This window comes from Gobio gobio, assembly GCF_949357685.1.
Source record: "Gobio gobio genome assembly, chromosome: 24".
Lineage (NCBI taxonomy): Eukaryota > Metazoa > Chordata > Actinopteri > Cypriniformes > Gobionidae > Gobio > Gobio gobio.
This window is the reverse complement of record NC_137120.1, coordinates 10,180,515-10,199,548: the sequence shown is the minus strand read 5'-3', so window position 1 is coordinate 10,199,548 and position 19,034 is coordinate 10,180,515. Positions and strand designations below refer to the sequence as shown.

General features: G+C 38.7%; 1 protein-coding gene across 3 annotated transcripts; it reads left to right on the top strand.

Moving 5' to 3' along the window:
• The first annotated feature begins 1,956 nt into the window (after nt 1–1,956).
• On the top strand, nt 1,957–18,605 carry LOC307120328 (uncharacterized protein). 3 transcript variants are annotated; one of them, XM_079807318.1, is made up of 5 exons: nt 1,957–2,591; nt 5,782–6,111; nt 6,329–6,673; nt 7,026–7,180; nt 17,500–18,187. In XM_079807318.1, the coding sequence occupies exons 2-5, from the start codon at nt 5,817–5,819 to the stop codon at nt 17,515–17,517; spliced, it is 813 nt and encodes a 270-aa protein (XP_079663444.1). In that variant the 5' UTR covers nt 1,957–2,591; nt 5,782–5,816; the 3' UTR covers nt 17,518–18,187. The 3 variants fall into 3 exon arrangements, with proteins under 3 accessions (XP_079663444.1, XP_079663442.1, XP_079663443.1); XM_079807316.1 differs by lacking the exon at nt 1,957–2,591 and adding an exon at nt 4,051–4,221 and having other exon boundaries at nt 17,500–18,605; XM_079807317.1 differs by lacking the exon at nt 1,957–2,591 and adding an exon at nt 4,088–4,221 and having other exon boundaries at nt 7,053–7,180.
• Nucleotides 18,606–19,034: the final 429 nt, after the last annotated feature.

The window sequence follows — 19,034 nt, the reverse complement described above, 5'->3', positions numbered from 1 at the left end:
TTTGCAAAGGATAATTAAATTGATCTGTTTCAAGAACCACAAATTTACTTCAAATCAAGATTATTAATATTTAACACACTGAAGAAATTGGTTTACTTGATTAAAACAATGCTCCCCTCCCCCACCCCTTGACGTGACCACGACTCAACGGTTGATTTGAGCACAGGCTGTTTGAATTCTCTTCCATCTCCAGAGCATTTCCTTCTTCTCAGTGTCGCAGAAACTGGGATTTACAAAACAGAAACTGTAAATAGGAAAATGTTGGTGTCATTTTGTCACTTATTGAGAAGTAGGCTAGCTGGAGCCGTTTACCTCCAGTCTTTGTGCTAAGCTAGGCTAGTGGTGGTGCGTCAGACAGAGTTATGGCACACACGGAGATGAGAATGATATGTATGGACTTATCTAACTCTGGGGGATACGGTGAATAAGTTAAAGTCCCAAAAAGTCAGCATGTTCCTTTAAAGTGAATGCATAACTTTTTTTGACAGGCATTTAGGGTACAACGGGCCTAAAGGCTCCACGGGGTAAAAAATAAATAACAAATTTTGAGATTTTGGGCCTGTTTGCTCCCTTAACATGTAAGCTTTCATGTCAAATAATTTAATTTACACAAAACTTACAAAAAAAAAAATATATATATATATATATATTCTTATGTTTATGCCAGTAATATACTGGAGACGTTTCACAGTGATATCTTGTCATTTAAAAAAACTCCCTATGCACCTGTAGTGTCTCGCCTTAAATAAAACAAAGTGCAGATTGGACCAATGAGGAGCGCGTACCCTCGCCCTATGATTGGAGCTTTGCGGGATTCGGGAGAGCAGTGGCGCTGGTCAATAGAGGGCGCTGGGGTGCAGCCCCCATCAAAATTCCAGAAATATACATGTATACAAAAATGATATAAAAATGAAATAAAAATAAAATAGTTTACTCATACAACGTGCTGGCTGTTAGTAAGGGCCTCAGCATTTAATAAAAACTGGCTTTGATGGGTTAACTATTTTATATGTTCTTCAATATGTTTCATGCGGTTTCATGGGCGAGGGACGCCGGACAAATGGATGTCTATCTGAGTCCAAAAATCTACAGGCAGCATGTGACCTGAAGCTGGTCTCTAATTGGTTTCTCAAAGATCCTCCTCCGGACGCAGGTCGCTGCGTCCCTGGCGAATCAGAATTGGATGCGTGTTATTTTATCCAATCTGATTGGTTCTCGTCACCTGCCATTCAACTTTACGCTCTTGGCCACTAAAGCGAAAGTGCGCGGGCGACACCGTAACTCTGACTCCGCCAAAACCTTGTTGATGATCACTTTCGTAGAGATGGCAGCAGTTAAACCAAATTCTTTCACAAGGCGTTCGCTGGAAGAAGAAAAAAGGATAAAGGATCCCAAACCGGACCAATGCGATTTACAAATCCAGCAGCAGGTCAGTGACAGAGGATGAAGCTACACTCGGAGCTTCACGCGATTATTATGAGAAACGTATGTTAGGTGGCTGGCTGGATGTGTTGTTAGCAATGCCCTTTATTGCTTTCCCTGTCTTTTATTTCAAAGTGTCGGTACTGAAGTTTTGTGGACAACAACGGGGGTAAGAGACCTCAAATATCTAACTGAAATATGCAAACGTCATGACACTACTGAGATGACTGACTTTAATCAGAGACTCATTGAGAGATTTGCTGGCCAGAAAGAAAGGAGAGCAAAATGTATGTTCAAGAAGTCAACACGGTAGTCTGTTGTAGCTGTTTTCTTTTGTTTTTCCTTTCCTCATTCAATTATATGTGGGAAATGAATGTGTAAAAAGATAAAAGTGAAGAGTGTAGTCACAATTTTCTCTTTAATGCTTGAATTTAGTCAACATGCATCTGCTTTGTGTTTATTTAACACCCCTCCACCCCGCCGCCGAAAAAAAAAACGCCCCAGACCAGACAAAAATTATTATCACCATCCGCCACTGCAAGAGAGAGAAGCAGCAGTTCCAACGTGGTCCTGAAAAAGAAAGAAGAAACAAGAGAACACATACATTAGAGCGCGTGTCAAGAGAAACAACAGATTTTGAGGAAAAAGAGTGCGAGTTGAACGTCGTCGGTCAATCTTCACGGCTGATGCTAGCGCAAGCTGTTACTGAGGAGGAGAGAGAAACTTCCAGAGGTTGGAGTTTTGCCTGATTAGAAACTTCATAACTAGAAATTCCAATTCTCTTGGTTGGTTTTTTTCTTTGTTCCCCTTTCCCCGTTTCTTCTCTTCTATTCTTCTGTTTTTTCCTCATCACTTCCTGAGTCGGATGCTACACGTTTGATGAACACTTGACGAGGACGAACTCTAAAGAAGAATTTGAACCTGTATAATTTGTCCCTGCTTCACTTCGAGCTAACTCTTGCAAGCAGGAACTGGCGAGCCATGCCCATATAAGGATCGAGCTACGAGATCAAGGAAACCGATAGGATTGTGCACGCGCTTTTCCTTCGCTTTCCTGACCTGCACCGTGTTGCTCAGAACACTAAATCGCGGAAGAAGGATCTCGTGTAAACAGCATCGCACTGGAGCTGAACTTTGGTGAAACCCTAATTCACATTGGGGCTGTTATTGTGAGTAGTAAGGTTGATTCATTGTGATTTAATTTATTTTTACTGATTTTCTACTTTCAAATTCAGCTGTTTTTTTTTTTTTTTTTTTTATTGTTTTGTTTCATTTAATTATTTTGTTGTTGTTTTTCTGAAGAGCCAGAGTGAAAGGGTATTTCAAGGTGTCATTTGGGGAAATTGTATTCATAATCAAATGCAAAGGGTTTCTCTATATTAAATAAGCTAATTAGAAACAAATGGAATACATTGGTGAAAGTAAGAGTCAGTTATTTTTATTAGCTTGAATCTAAATAGGTAAAAAAATAGACAAATAATTAATAAGAAGTACTAAAACTAAATAGAAATTTAAATATATAAGGATTATAAGAAGAATATTCATTCCTACATTTGTTTTACTCTCCATTACCCTTTTTTGGGTCACTATTACTCTTTTCTTTGTTGTTTTGATGATGTATTGAAGTTCTGACTTATTGTATTTTTTATTATTGCATTATTATCATTCTCCTAATACAACTTGCCTGTTTCTAATGCAGCCATGTTGTCCTCATTCCTTCTTCCCTTGTTGCTGACACAGTCTCTTGAACTAATCTGATTCTTCTGGTCGCTGGTCCAAATTTAGAGATGGTGTATCCCTTTTCCCGCTCATTTCCGTTATTCACTGTTTGGGCGGCAGGGTCGCCGCGACGCGCGCTACACATATTAAATTATTATGGGATCTCCGTCAAATGATTAGTTTTCTATATTTTTCAGATTTCTATATTAACATATGTAATGACAGCATATTTATTGATCACAAATTATTTTTTATTCATAACTTTGCTAAAGTGATTGTTTTGAACAAGTATTAACTTAGACATTATTAAAAACATATTATTTTAGCAAAAGTATTTGTATAAATACTGTGTGCCTTTTGCATGCTGTGAGCCCATGTGTGGGGTAAAATGCCCCCCTCAACACCCCATACATTTATAAGATTTTTAAATGAAACAAACCACTTATGATTAATTTTCACGCACAATATGTTGCTCCATAAATGTTCAATACAAAAGTATATATTTTAGAAGGTGAAAAATTACAGCAGTTTGCCTTACTCTCTGCATTGACAGGGAATGGGCCTTTTCCACGTTTCCAGGGTTCTCAGAAGCAAACGTCTTCATTTAAATATATGGGGTGAAGGGGAGCCAACAGAAAAAAAAAAGAAAAAAAAAAAATATATATATATATATATATATATATATATATATATATATATATATATATATATATATATATAAAATATGTGTAATTTAATGTCAAGGTAATATAACACAAAATATAGCGTTATACACGTGTATTGATTTTTTTAAATAAATGAAATTATTAAAAACTTTACTAGATTTGTGATGTTGATAACTGTCCGTGAAAAGTGTTCATAATGTTTAAATTCAATAAATCCAGACTGAGGGTTAAGAATGAGCAATGTAATACAATGTCCACCACTAGGCTACGCTGGTCGCTCTCCTTATACGAGACTCCAGTTGGATTTACTTTCACTTTAAAACTTGTGAACAGCACTGCCATACAGGAAAAGAATGAAGCTTTAGAATGAAGCTCTTCAATGTTCACGTAGTGGTTTTGTTTTTACTCAACCACGGTAAGATCTTTTCCGTGTGTAAGATCTCTTTTCCGGTGTTAAGTCGATTTCTGTGGCCTATAGGAAGGTTGGCGCCTGTTTGATGTTTGGCTACAGTTTTTGTTGTGATTGTGATAATGTCAGGTTCAGAACTGCACTGTTACATAAATCGATGGTCGATGAAACACATTATAACGATAAAAACGACGCTAATGCAGTTGAAACGAGACAAAATGGTTCTGTCACGTGACTACGTGTAAACAATAACAAAGTTGACATTTCAGTGAATAAACTGATCCAATGTAGCTTGGATGTAATATTTGAGTCGCCTTGGTTTAAAGCTTCTGCCAGATTCATCAAATGTAGGCCTGTCAAAACACGTTATTTAGCCTACGCGAGTTGTTTAGGAATGAAATGTAGAAAACACGGAACTGTATTATCTTAATAATATGTCTTAATGCGGTGGAACTAATTATATGTGAAGTATTTTTATGGTTACTATTCAAATGTGTAATGTTTATTATGAGTTTTATTAATTTTGATTATATGAATGTGTAAATATAGGCCTATAGGCCTATATGTGGCGCTAAAACACGAACCAGGTTGTGGATTTTCACACATTTCTCTACTCACGTATATGGCAAGCCGTTTTGACTTTTATTCATTCCCAGAATATGAATTCTTGATATCAACAATTCCATTTTCACTGGTTAAAATGCTAACTCTTTATATCAGGAATTAGATTTCTAGTAACAATGACAATTATTAATTTTAGGAATTATGTCATTGTAGAAACACAAATTCTTGATTTCAGTAATTGTATTTTCACTAGTGAAATGTCACCATAGGCTCCCATTCAAATTCAATTGTTGATATCAAAAATTGATTTCTTTCTAGTTGAAATTACAATTCCACATATCAGAAATACAATTCTTACTAGTAAAAATCCTAAATTCTGATATCAATAATTACACTGGTAAAAATATGAATTCCTGATATCAATAATTCAATTGTCACTAGTTGAAATGCTAATTCTTGATCTCTGTAAATCTATTTCAACATGTTAAATTAGTTATTTCTGATATCTGAAGTTTTATTACTGATATAAATAAATAAGAGTAATTTCAGATATCTAAAATACAATTCTTACTAGTAACAATTACATTCATGATATCAGATATTACCATGTCACTAGTGACAATCAAATTATTGATAATAGAAATGATAATTTATAGCAATTCAATTGTTGATATCAACAATAATTTTTTTTCAGTGTAATTATTGATATAAAAAATAAACGTTTTTACTAGTGATAATTGTATTTCGGATTTGTGAAATTGGAATTTCAACTAGTAAGAAATACATTTTGATATCAACAATTGAATTTGAATGGGAGCCTATGGTGACATTTCACTAGTGAAAATACATTTACTGATATCAAAAAATTGCATTTTAACTAGTGAAAAATGTATTTGTTGATATCAAGAATTCATATCCTGGGAATGAATAAAAGTCAAAACGGCTTGCCATACACGTTTATGATCTGTATATTTTCACTGCTCTGTTGTATATTTTGCTTAGGTGCATCTGGTGTTGGTTCAGATGGAGTGTCAGTGATGGAGGGAGATTCGGTCACTTTATACACTGGTGTTGAAACAAGCCAACAAGAAGATATTAAATGGTATTTCAACAGGGTTCGCATCGCTCAAATCAGTGGAGATCTCAGTTATATCTGTACAGATGTTCAGTGTAATGAAGGTACTGAGAGATTCAGAGACAGACTGAAGCTGGACCATCAGACTGGATCTCTGACCATCACAAACATCACAAACACAAACTCTGGGGAATATAAACTGAAGATCATCAGCAGCAGCAGTGACAGTGAAAAGATCTTCATTGTAACTGTCATTGGTGAGTCATTAATTAATGTTAAAAAGTAGTTTATATGCGTTTAAAGCACTTTGTTAATGTGTGTCTTGATTATTTTATTTTTTTACAATGATATTCAGAATTACTTTCTTTTCCTGTATATTACAGTATACACTCAGTCACAGTTCTTTCATGTTGTGTAGGGGTTTTATTTTTAACCACAAAAACATCCTCCAGCATCTGTTGGTTTGTGTTTCAGGTGTTTCTGCCGCTGAACGAGATGAAGTGAAGAGAAAGTCAGTGACGGAGGGAGAATCTGTCTCTTTAGATTCTGGTGTAACAAAAAGCCCAAATGATTTGATGACGTGGTATTTTAATGTCATTCGCATCGCTGAAATCACTGGAGATCAGAGTCAGATCTGTACAGATGATCAGTGTAAAGAGAGATTCAGAGGCAGACTGAAGCTGGATCATCAGAATGGATCTCTGACCATCAACAACACCAGAACCACAGACTCTGGAGAATATAAACTACAGATCATCAGCAGCAACAGCAGCAGATTCAGCATCACCACAGTGAAGAGCTTCAGTGTTAGTGTCACTAGTGAGTACATAATTGTGTCATTTCCTTTGAGGAATTAAAAAATCATTTCAATATTTTAAATCAACTCAATAAGTGTTGGTTTGTGGACCGTTTAAAAAGGTAAGTTTTGAGTCAGTGACACTGGCTAATGTTATTAACATGCAATATGCATAATATCAGCCAGTTTTCCTGTGAGCGCTGCGGCTTTTAGTTGAGCTCAAAGTGCTGATGCTTTTTGAGCTGCAGTTGCTAAAAACCACAGAAGCCGCATTTCATCAGTTAAGTCAATGTCATACACCGAATTACAAATATGAGTCAAAGTCAAAGTTTCATTCACTTTCTAGTAATGACTGTGTGTGTTTATCTGTTCCAGGTTCAGGTCTGTCTTTATCCGTTCCAGGTTCAGGTCTGTCTTCAGCTGCTGTAGCAGGAATATGTGCTGCTGTTGTTCTGCTGGTGTTTGCAGCTGTGGTTGGTGTTGGTGTGTTTTACTATCGCCGCAGGAGCCATACATCAGTAAAACAGAATGTAAGTACAGCTGATGTACCTAGATATGAGATTTACTGTGTGCAAAAACCTTTTAAAGAACAGGGGTTTGAATACATATAACACAAATAACTCCTAAATAAAAATGTATATAAAAACATAAAGTTCAACTTTTGTCACGGAGCAAATGTCTTATTATAAAATGCCAATACATCAGTTCAAAGTATTCTAGATGTGGTATTGAAATAACAATACTTCAAGTTTATATTAAAGAAGAAGACAGTTTGATGCAGTTTAAGACACCATATTTAGGGAAAGAAAACCTCTTACAAACAGGAAGAAGAAATAAAAACAAACTCAGCAAAAACTTTCAGCTGCTTCCTTTCTAGCACATTTCTTCTTAAAGGTCCCGTTTTTCGTGTTTTTTTTTAAGCTTTGATTGTGTTTACAGTGTGCAATATAACATGTGTTCATGTTTCGCGTGTAAAAAAACACAGTATTTTTCACACAATTTACTTATCTGTATACTGCTGTTTTCACTGTCCTCAAAACGGCTTGAAAGATTTCCCTGTTCTATGAAGTCCCTCCTTCAGAAACACGTAACGAGTTCTGATTGTGCCAGTGGTTCCCGTGTTGTGATTCAACAGCAGCTTAGCGCACGCAGAGCGCACGTTGCCGGAAAGGTCACGCCTCTTACCATAACGGGGATACATGCGCTCAATGATCTCTAAGTACAGCGTCCCTGGGAAAGCCAAACAAAGGTGACTTGACTCCGGGATGAAAATAACAGCGTCTCGACGACATGGCGACAAACAAACTATACAAACGCAACCGAACGCAACACTTCCTCTTATCCACGCGGGAGCAACAAGACCACGCCCCCTTTTTCGCGTACTCTTGTGGGCGGAGGTTAGTCGACAAACTGTTCTACTGACGTAATTAAAGCAGGATGTACAGAGATGTAGTCCAAACCGGCCGTTCGCTGTAGGCTTTGAAAGGGAACTTCTGTTAAATAAAATATCTCGCTTGGCATTGAACTTTGAGCTTTATCATTTTACAGGTATTATATATGCTCTAACAGCAACATTACACACTAACTAAAGTTTGAAAAATGGGATCACGAAGAACAGGACCTTTAAGTATAAATATTTGTATCGACATAAAAAGTAGGGGTGTAACCAGGGCCGGATTAACATAAGGGCTAGGTGGGGCTGAAGCCCCAGGGCCCGAGCACGGAGGGGGCCCGTGATTGGCCGAGAAAATGATTGACAATCGATCGGGAGCACCTAAAGTTTTCCTGTTGGGCCGCTCGCAAAACCACACCACGCCCCCACAAATTAAGCGCTGTTATTTAGGCTACTGGAGTGCTGCGAGTGCATGGGAAAATCAAAAGCCAGGTGAAGAAACGGCGCTACCTGAATAAACCGCACGCGCATCCAGCAGTGGCAGCGCGAGAACAGCTGAGTCGTCGCTGACAAACTCGTTCGGCGCTTTCGCCGCTCCATTGAAGTCATAACGAGCGCCAGGCAGTCGTTTTATCCATTTGAATTTGATACAAGCTCAACATCATGTGTACAGTAAAGGCTCTGTGGCGAAATTGGCTGAACCAGACTGAAAAGCTCCGACCATGTCTGAAGTGTTGAGGTAAATATAGACTACACGATGGCCGTAGCCAGCTATGAGGTCTCCGAGGTCCGGACCGCTGTATTTTTCCGAGGTGTAGGCTACATAGCTAATAAATGTTGTGAAATAATTGACCACCAATAGAGTGCTTTATGTACACATAAGCTGCTGCGCGAGTCACGCGACGCTTCAGTAAACGGTGTGAGATGTAAGTAGCCTATACATTATAGCCAAACTAAACATTTCATATTTCAAACAACGTTCAATGTTAAACAACGAACAGACTATCAGCCAGAGCTCAGCTTTAGGAGGGGAAGAGACAGGGCAAGAGAAGGAAACTGAGAGAAAAAGAATGAGAGAGTGATGAAATGAGGAGAGAGCAGGTATGACCAGTGTTGCCAACTCTGGCAAGACAAATAAGCAACCACAGCTTCAAAAACAAGCCCAATATTATTATATTATTTATTATCATCAATATAATTTATTATCAGTTATTTTGTTATCAATAAATGAGCCTGCAACATTTTAAACTGAAACCTCTCTGAGTTTGAAAAGCAAAAACAGATGTGATTTTACAAAAAATCATCAAATTGCAATAAAGGGCATGAAATATCCTCCAATCAGCAGTGAACAGAAGAGGTTTGGAGATGGAAAAAGTGACGTGAAGGCCAATTTAGTCGGAGTTAGTGCACACATATTAGGTGCAGAGTAGTTAACACGCACTACAAACTGTGAAAAAGACAAGCCCTGCATCTCAATCTGATACTATCTGCCCTAAATAGTATTGAAAATTACTAATGTCACATGCTATTTAGGATGGATAGTATGCACATTGGGATGTATGCAAGCACTAAGGGAGTGCTGCAATATAGCCACATATTTATTATAAATTAATTGGGAACCATACCTACTGTTAGTATACTAGTTTTTATTTTTATTATAGCCTGTAATGATAAATATGTTATACAAATATTTTTTTAAATTAAATGAGGTGCCTGTCCTCCCTGTTTCCTCTCCATCTCTGTTCATCTCTGCTGGTGGCATTGTTTGTGGAAATGTATACGTCTATTTACGTCTACTAACTATCATTACGTGCATTTATAATGTCACATTGAATGCAATTTTTCTTCAATGAGGGGGAGAAGGAGGCGGGATGTGAGAACTAATTACTACAGCATTTGTATCATAGCACTGATTGGCTATTAGCTTTGAGAAGACAGTGTCAGTCAATGTATTGGACAAAACAGCGACCATAAATGTAAAGAAATGAAGTTGCTTGTCATATTTCCCTAACAAGCAAACACATTTTTTAAAATAAGCCCAAAAAACTGCAACACGTGTTTTTTTTTACACGACCTGCCATAAAAAGAAGCCCAAAGTCGCGTGTTATACTATGGGTATGACAATCTACTGCCCACCTGCATGGTTTTGAAAGCTTATTATTAAAAAAAATTTAGCCTTCAAACATCTTAAAATGCACATATATAGATCAGAGAAATCAAAATTTTCTTGGGGGACCATGCCCCCAAACCCCCCAAAATACCTCAAATTTGGGACCTCACAGGTTTTAAAACTCCTTAAAGCTACACTGTGTAACTTTTTTAGTCTATTCTTAGCTAAAAACACTTAGTTCTTTCAAAAATATATGTGCTCATTAATGTATATTTACTTCTTTCAAGTAATAAAGTATTCTCGTAAGTTTATAATATGCCATTGAAAATACATAAGGTAATGGGATCTAACGGTGGTCGCCATGTTGCCCCTCCATCTTGAAAGTACATTAGCCAAAGAGGGACATACCCGTAAATTCAAGCTTCGCCATTCGCGTTTTAACCGGTTTTAACACTGTGCGCGTCAACTTGTTCAGACTTGTCTGGTGCATGCGCAGAGAGTTCATCTCAGCAGCTCCAGTAACAGAGTTATACGGAGTTTTCCTGGCTTGTTTATTCCTCAAAAGTCTGTTTTTCCTTGTGTGGTATTTCTGTGCGTTAATAACTCCGTAAGTAATAATAGTTATTTTCATTGTAGATGTGTTTCAGAGTGTGTCATCGCGTAATTCAGTTGATTCAGAAGTATTTTTGTGTCAACATACAATAGCGTAATGCTCACCTATTTGAATAATCATTCAGTTATTTTGTTATCAACAATGTTTATTCGTTTATAGAAAATATTTGCTTGTAATGTATGTTGATGGAAATATGTATCAGGTCTGATCGGCATATTGACACTTGTTATACAGAGCTAAACCTGCGCACACACTTTTGTAATCCGACACCGCTTGTTAGCAGCAGCAGCGGCAGCTCCGCTCCTTTTAATGCAGCTGCATTTAGCGCCTATATATGGTACAATAAGCTCTGGTTTACGGTTACATTATACAAATGTAACTTATAAGTATAGTTATACAGTTCTTAACTGTGTATCTTCTGTCATGCCATTATCATGTATATTTACCATCCTTATTTGTTCTCTCACAGAAACCACATTTATGTACATATACATGCAAACCTGTTTATGCCTTGCAATTGGATGACTGAATAAACATTACTATCATCAAAGTTCACTCTGGATTAGCTGCAGTTCTTTCTAGTCGAATAATTAGGCCAGTTGAGTTCCAACCATCCCACTGCGCACAGAATATCCCACAGGCACCGTGTCGAATGTGGACGAGGTCGAACTGGAAGCCATATTAATCTTGGACTAAATCGGCCACCGTAGGAGTTAAAACGAAATCGGAATTGAGAGGAACAGAAACTAAAATTTACTGGATGGTCATATACCTTTTCACCACTAGATGGGGGAAAATATCACACAGTGTAGCTTTAAGGCAGTTGTATATACTCAAAAGTTGTTGCTTTTTCTGGAAACCGGTTTGCTTTGACCTCATATCTGGAGTTAATGCATTTATGCATTTAAGGCCTACCGAATATTAAAATGGAAAATTCAGACAGTATATACTCATTGTATCTCTGTGCTTTGAAGATTTAGTTTTTAAAAAATACTAATTATTTCTGTGGTAGAAAACGTTGTGGCACTAAGATCGGCTACTATGGGGGCCCTTGGGTTTGTCATAGCCCCAGGGCCCTACATGTTCTTAATCCGGGCCTGGGTGTAACCAGTACTGTCGCAAGGGCTGTGCCAAGTGTGCGACCACACAGGGCCTCGCGCAAAGTAAAGTGTCAGCTGACTTGATGTAAAAGCCAATAGTAAAAAGTTTATGTTTTTGTCCTTCAAAATACTATAATAGTTAAAAGACATAGCTAAAAATGTGTATCGTGATGCTGCATTATTCTGCTTGTTAAAAATGTATTATGCAGTAACTTACAATATTTCTCTGTGCCTGTGACCGTGATTCGTGCGCATATATGTCAGTCAAACCATAGATATTACCTAAGAAGTTCAAGTAAATAGGCTATACTAGAAATCCCCTCTCATTGAAGGATGTGCATTTATTGCATGGACGGAGAAAGCATGGATGCCTGCATTTCATCTGACGGTACGCACAAAAGTTTTTTTTATTTAACACTATAAACCATATAGTCTAACTATTACGCACCTTTCGGAGCATCAGTGAGAGCAACGGCACCGGAGAACGAGTAAAGCCTACTCTTTCTCTAGACGTTTTAAACGTTTTTAAATCTGAAAACTGCAAAAAGCAACGAAATTGTCAGACATCCATTTAGTGCATGTTCACAGAAGAAATCCTGAAAAACAGCTCTGGTTTCGCTCAATACTGTCTGTTTATTTTACTGACTGAGAAATCGCTTCAGATGATTCAGTGAGAGAGCAGTCCAAATGAATTCAAGTGGATTCAGGCCGTTTTGCAAACGCGTTTGACCCATTCATAATTTAAGCATCAAAAAGTTGAACTTCTTGAACCTAATGCTGTTAAACTGAATATATGATTTTTTTCCCCTAAATATCCACATAAACAACAAATTGTTCGTCACTATAGCAACAGTAGACCCCTGTTAAAGGAACACGCCACTATTTTAGAAAATAGGCTCATTTTCCAACTGCCCTAGAGTTAAACAGTTGAGTTGTACTGTTTTTGAATCCATTCAGCCGATCTCTTGATCTGGTGGTAGCACTTTTAGCATAGATTAGCCTACATCATTGAATTTGATTAGACCGTTAGCATCTCGCTCGAAAAATGACCAAATGGTTTCAATATTTTTCCTAAAAATGAACAACTTTGAATTAAATTTGTTGCGGTATCCGGTTATAGATAAACATCAACCATGTCTGTTGACAGTTTTGTTCTGTGGGAAGGGTATGAAAAGTCCCTGCACAGCCTGGAACATAAAATTTATTTCCATGATCTGCCATTTTCGCTATCCTTGCTTGACGCTTGTTTCTTCACAATACCTGCAGAACTCCCTATCAGTGATGCGCGGGTTGATCCAAAATGAGCGGGTGCCTGCGGTCCCCGTGGTTACCCCCGAGTCATCCAAAAATATTTTTAATGATATTCGGGTCGCGGTCGGTCGGGTCGTCAATAAATCCTTATTTACCTTTTGAATGTTGAGTGTTAATAACTTTTGAATAAATGCTGACGCGGGACAAAATGCCGATTTCCCAACACTTTGAACTGAGCAATGCCATTGTACCCTTTTAATAGGCTACTTTTAAACACATATAGCTCAGTAATGTCAGTTTTATGTATTTTCTGAGGGGGGGTGGGATATTTTTTGGGAAAGTCAGGGGAGAGACGCAAACTTCGATTAGACTGGATAAACACATGCAGCATCTTAATTGTTAAAGAAATGAAACGAAATAAATTAATAAATCAAGCCTTTATTACATAACATTAGGATATATCATACAGCATTCAGAAAAAGAACAGTTTGCGCTCCTAATGCTTTTCACACTTTTCCAAAAGTGGGCCTTCTCTCAGTTGACCTGCTGATGAATTCTTCAAGCAGGGTTGAAACATAAACATCGCATTCATCAATAATATGCATCTAGACAGCTGAAATGGAAAATAATGGGCCGCCTCAAGAACTGCCTGCTCTTGGCCACACAACCCCCCGCACCCCTATTTCCTACGTCTATGGCCCAATGACGCTACGCTGAGCATTTACTACTTTGAAAAAATGCGGGTCAGATACAATATTTTCTTTTCTTTTTTTTGCGGTCCGAGTTGCGGGCGGATTAGTTGAAAACGTCGGGCGGGTGCGGGTTGTTTATACATTGACCCTAAAGTGCATCACTGCTCCCTATGATTAGGCTGTGCAGTTCCACCTGTCCATAACTGGACAGAATTTGTTTTCCGTTTATTGAAAGTATGGTTTATGCTGGTCAGAGAACAGTCAACGTTTTTTCGAGCGTAATTCACACCCAGCGGTAATTCAAGGAAAAAAATGTCTGAATGCGCCACGTGCAACATGGATTCGATCTTCCGACCTTTTGATTTTGATTAACGTAATATGTGAAATAGGAGAAGGCTAAGACGGTGCGGGCTCTCTGCTCGTTCTCTCTGTCACTCCGTTAACATGTGCCCTATCACAAGCGCAGCAGTCACATCCCTCATAAATCACAATAACTGATCAAATAAGGCTTTGGCGGGACAAATATTAGTTTTGGCGACTGCCCAAAAATGTTCAATGTAGGAAAAACCCTGATGACTTCAGCTCCACTTACATTTCAAAGTGTGACAATTGCAGCTGTTTTGCAAAATGTCCCTTTGCGCAACCTTGTGGTCATTTTTCGAACTACTTTTTTTCCACGACGACAAACACTGCTGTAATTGGCATTATGGTTGACTACCAACTGTAGATATTACACATTGCACATTTTAACACAGACGCCTGAAAGACTTTCTTATTGTCATAAGCTGTCATCAGATTATTGATCACATGTGACTTCATTTTTCCCCATTATTTATTTTTCATTATTACAGTGGGGAGAACAAGTATTTGATACACTGCCGATTTTGCAGGTTTGCCCACTTACAAAACATGTAGAAGTCTGTAATTTTTATCATAGGTTCACTTCAACTGTGAGAGACTCAATATTCCAGAAAATCACATTGTAGGATATTTAAATAATTAATTTGTATTTTATTGCAGACATAAGTATTTGATCACCTACCAACCAGTAAGAATTCCGGCTCTCACAGACCTGTTTGTTTTTCTTTAAGAAGCCCTCCTGTTCTCCACTCATTACCTGTATTAACTGCACCTGTTTGAACTCGTTACCTGTATAAAAGATACCTGTCCACACACACACTCAATCAACCAGACTCCAACCTCTCCACAATGGCCAAGACCAGAGAGCTGTGTAAGGACATCAAGGATAAAATTGTAGACCTGCACAAGGCTGGGATGGGCTACAGGACAATAGGCAAGCAGCTTGGTGAGAAGGCAACAACTGTTGGCGCAATTATTAGAAAATGGAAGAAGTTCAAGATGACGGTTAATCTCCCTCGGTCTGGGGTACCATCCAAGATCTCACCCCGTGGGGCATAAATGATCATGAGGAAGGTGAGGGATCAGCCCAGAACTACACGGCAGGACCTGGTCAATGACCTGAAGAGAGTTGGGACCACAGTCTCAAAGAAAACCATTAGTAACACGTCATGGATTAAAATCCTGCAGCGCATGTCCAGGCCCGTCTGAAGTTTGCCAATGACCATCTGGATGATCCAGAGGAGGAATGGGAGAAGGTCATGTGGTCTGATGAGACAAAAATAGAGCTTTTTGGTCTAAACTCCACTCACCGTGTTTGGTGGAAGAAGAAGGATGAGTACAACCCCAAGAACACCATCCCAACCGTGAAGCATGGAGGTGGAAACATCATTCTTTGGGGAAGCTTTTCTGCAAAGGGGACAGGACGACTGCACCGTATTGAGGGGAGGATGGATGGGGCCATGTATCGCGAGATCTTGGCCAACAACCTCCTTTTCTCAGTAAGGGCATTGAAGATGGGTCTTCCAGCATGACAACAACCCGAAACACACAGCCAGGGCAACTAAGGAGTGGCTCCGTAAGAAGCATATCAAGGTCCTGGAGTGGCCTAGCCAGTCTCCAGACCTGAACCCAATAGAAAATCTTTGGAGGGAGCTGAAAGTCCGTATTGCCCAGCGACAGCCCCAAAACCTGAAGGATCTGGAGAAGGTCTGTATGGAGGAGTGGGCCAAAATCCCTGCTGCAGTGTGTGCAAACCTGGTCAAGAACTACAGGAAACGTATGATCTCTGTTATTGCAAACAGAGGTTTCTGTACCAAATATTAAGTTCTGCTTTTCTGATGTATCAAATACTTATGTCATGCAATAAAATGCAAATTAATTACTTAAAAATCATATAATGTGATTTTCAGGATTTATGATAAAAATTACAGACTTCTACATGCTTTGTAAGTGGGCAAACCTGCAAAATCGGCAGTGTATCAATTACTTGTTCTCCCCACTGTATTTAAAAAGCTAAGTGTATTTTTTTATTGTTGTGGAGATCGGGGTACAGGATGTGCGCTTTTCAGTGTGTTGCGTTCTTTAACGGTCCGCCTGAAAACAAATGCTGCGATGCCAAACTCACTCGTGGAAGAAGAATTCTGTCGTGTTAACAACTGGAGATGGACACTTACCACAATCAACTAAAGCTGGATTTTCAAAAGTTTGTGAAGTTCGCGGCTTCGTTGTTGCAGTAAACTTGCACAATGTTCTTAAATTTATAATTTATAGATGCACGACGGTTCTGTTATTGCAGGGACATTGACTTTACATTTTCACGCCCTTAAACATGACGCAGAACGAAGAAAACTGTAATTGGTTGCGTATCATGTCAGTCAAATGTCCTATAGGGAGGTCCTTGACCAATGAAATCTGTGATGGAGTCCAGACCTTCTGCCGTCAGTCTGAAGTTGTGGCTACGCGAGACTACAAAATATCAATATATTGATCAATATACCCCTGAATTGAATCGTCTCGCAGAATTTTTTAAGGTATTGGCAGATATCGTATCACTGGCTATGAGAATCGATATCATATCGTATCATGATGAACCGGCCGATTTACACCTCCAATAAAAAGATTCAACAACTGAGACCTAAACGGCATAATTTTCATTTGACGGACAGTAATGGAAGAGGGTCGATATCATACGTTTCTTGTGTGTCCAGCAGCTGCTTTAAGTGCTACAGTGCATCTCATCTTCATGATGTTGAGATGTTACTGCACTCTTCCACCAATTTCTCAAACACATCTGGAGGTTCAAATGTGACTTTTATTATGACACAGTCGCCGGCACGACTTTTGTTTTTCTGGTCATGAGTATGAAGTAACACAGCTCTGTTTATCAGATGCATCTGAGTGTGTTGAAAATTATGTTATGGCATTACTCTGGGCATTCGCTCTGCGACTGCTATGACACCTGTTGCACACGGCAGTGAGAGTAAAGCGTTTCTGCAAAATAAAACCAGAAACCGAGGGTAATGCAGATATGACTCAATCGACAGGCGACTCCCTCACACATTCCGGTCCCTTGGTTAAAATAGCAATTTCTCAAGATTTACAAATAGTTGGAAACATTTGGGATATTGTAAGTACTCAACTGAACAAAATATATAACACTGGCCTAGAGGTTTTTGGATATTTTACTGAAAATGTTTTACATAGTGCATGTTTAAAGTACATTAAAAAAAAAACATTATCGTGAAATAGGTGCATTTCTTTTTTGTTGTTTGTGTAACTGAAACATCAATTCTCACTAGTTTTACCTTTTGTGAATGTGTTTTCTTACAGGAGGATGATAACCTGTGATAACTCGCCACCTAATTCAAAGCAGTTCCTTCAAGGAAGATCAGGCCAACACTGCCATTCAGGGCCAGCCCTAGCTTTAAGGGCCCTAATCATAATCAGATTTTTGGAATTTGAATATGAAGGTATGATTTAAAAAAAAAAAAAATTGTATACTATGGTAGGCATTAATGATACAGTAGGTTCTACACTATCAAGTCAATCCCAGAATATTGAATTGATTTCTAATCATATTAATTTATATTAATAATATAGACCAACTTTATATTACTGTGTAATTGTCTAGATCAGTGTTTCCCAACCGGGATGCCGTCTGACGAGAGCAGGGGTGCCGTGTAAAAGTCCTTCAAATATAGCCTATGTATATATATATATTTTTTTTTTTTCTTCACATTTTTCAAATAATTCTCTCTTTGTAAACTTTGTTCAATGCATGCGAGTGCTGCCGTATGTTCGAATATGACCAGTCATTTTCTCCGTCATCACCCGGGTGTAGTGCCCAGGGCTGCATTAAGACTAAGAGTTACTACAGGGCCCCATCACAATATATATATATAAATCACTAAAGTTACTTTTGCTTTAAATATGTTTTTTTGTTTTTTTTTTACATATCAGCGTTTTTTTATGCACGTCACCAATTTCAGTATCACAAAAAAATACTAGCCTATAAGTTAAAAAAAACGAAGAAAAAAAAACTACAAAACAAGCTTACTGAAGACAAGGAAACAGAAAATCATATGTTAATGTATTATGACTCTAAACTATTAATGAATTATTACTGCATCAGAAACTAATAAATATTCAATATGATTAATAGGTTAAGTAATATATGAGTTGTGTTACGTGTATGCTCAGGCAGGAAGGCAAAGACAGGTAGTAGAATACTCAAACAACGTTTAATACTTCAGAAGACTCAAATATAACTAAGTAGCAAACCATACATACCGTATACACAAACGAGATCGGACAGAGACTGAGGGAACAAAGAGGAACTAAATACAAACACAGATGACTAACTAACGAGGGGCACAGGTGATACAGATGAGGGTAACTAAACACAGCTGAACAGAACTAGACTAACGAGGGTAACTAAGGAAATAGAGAAAGTGGCGGGAAACAGACAAAGGAACATGTGACCAGAATAAAAAACATGACAGAAACACAGATATGTGACATAACGCCCCCCTCCCAATAGGCGCGTCCTCGCGCCGTATAAAAAATAGGGAGGGAGGGTGGGCACCCTGAGAACGGGAGCACTGGGGTCTGACTGGCTGGGGTGCCTCCAGGGGGGAGCCGTGGGCGGCCATGGCGGGACAGGAGTCTTTGGGCGCCTTGGCGGGACAGGAGCCTTGGCGGGACAGGAGTCTTTGGGCGCCTTGGCAGGACAGGAGTCTTTGGGCGCCTTGGCGGGACCAGAGCCCCACCCACATGTCTCCCACCCACAGGTATATAGCCCCCCCCCCCAAAACTTTCTTTGGGAAGTTAAGGGCTGGAATGGAGGGCCTGTGGAATGGGATAGT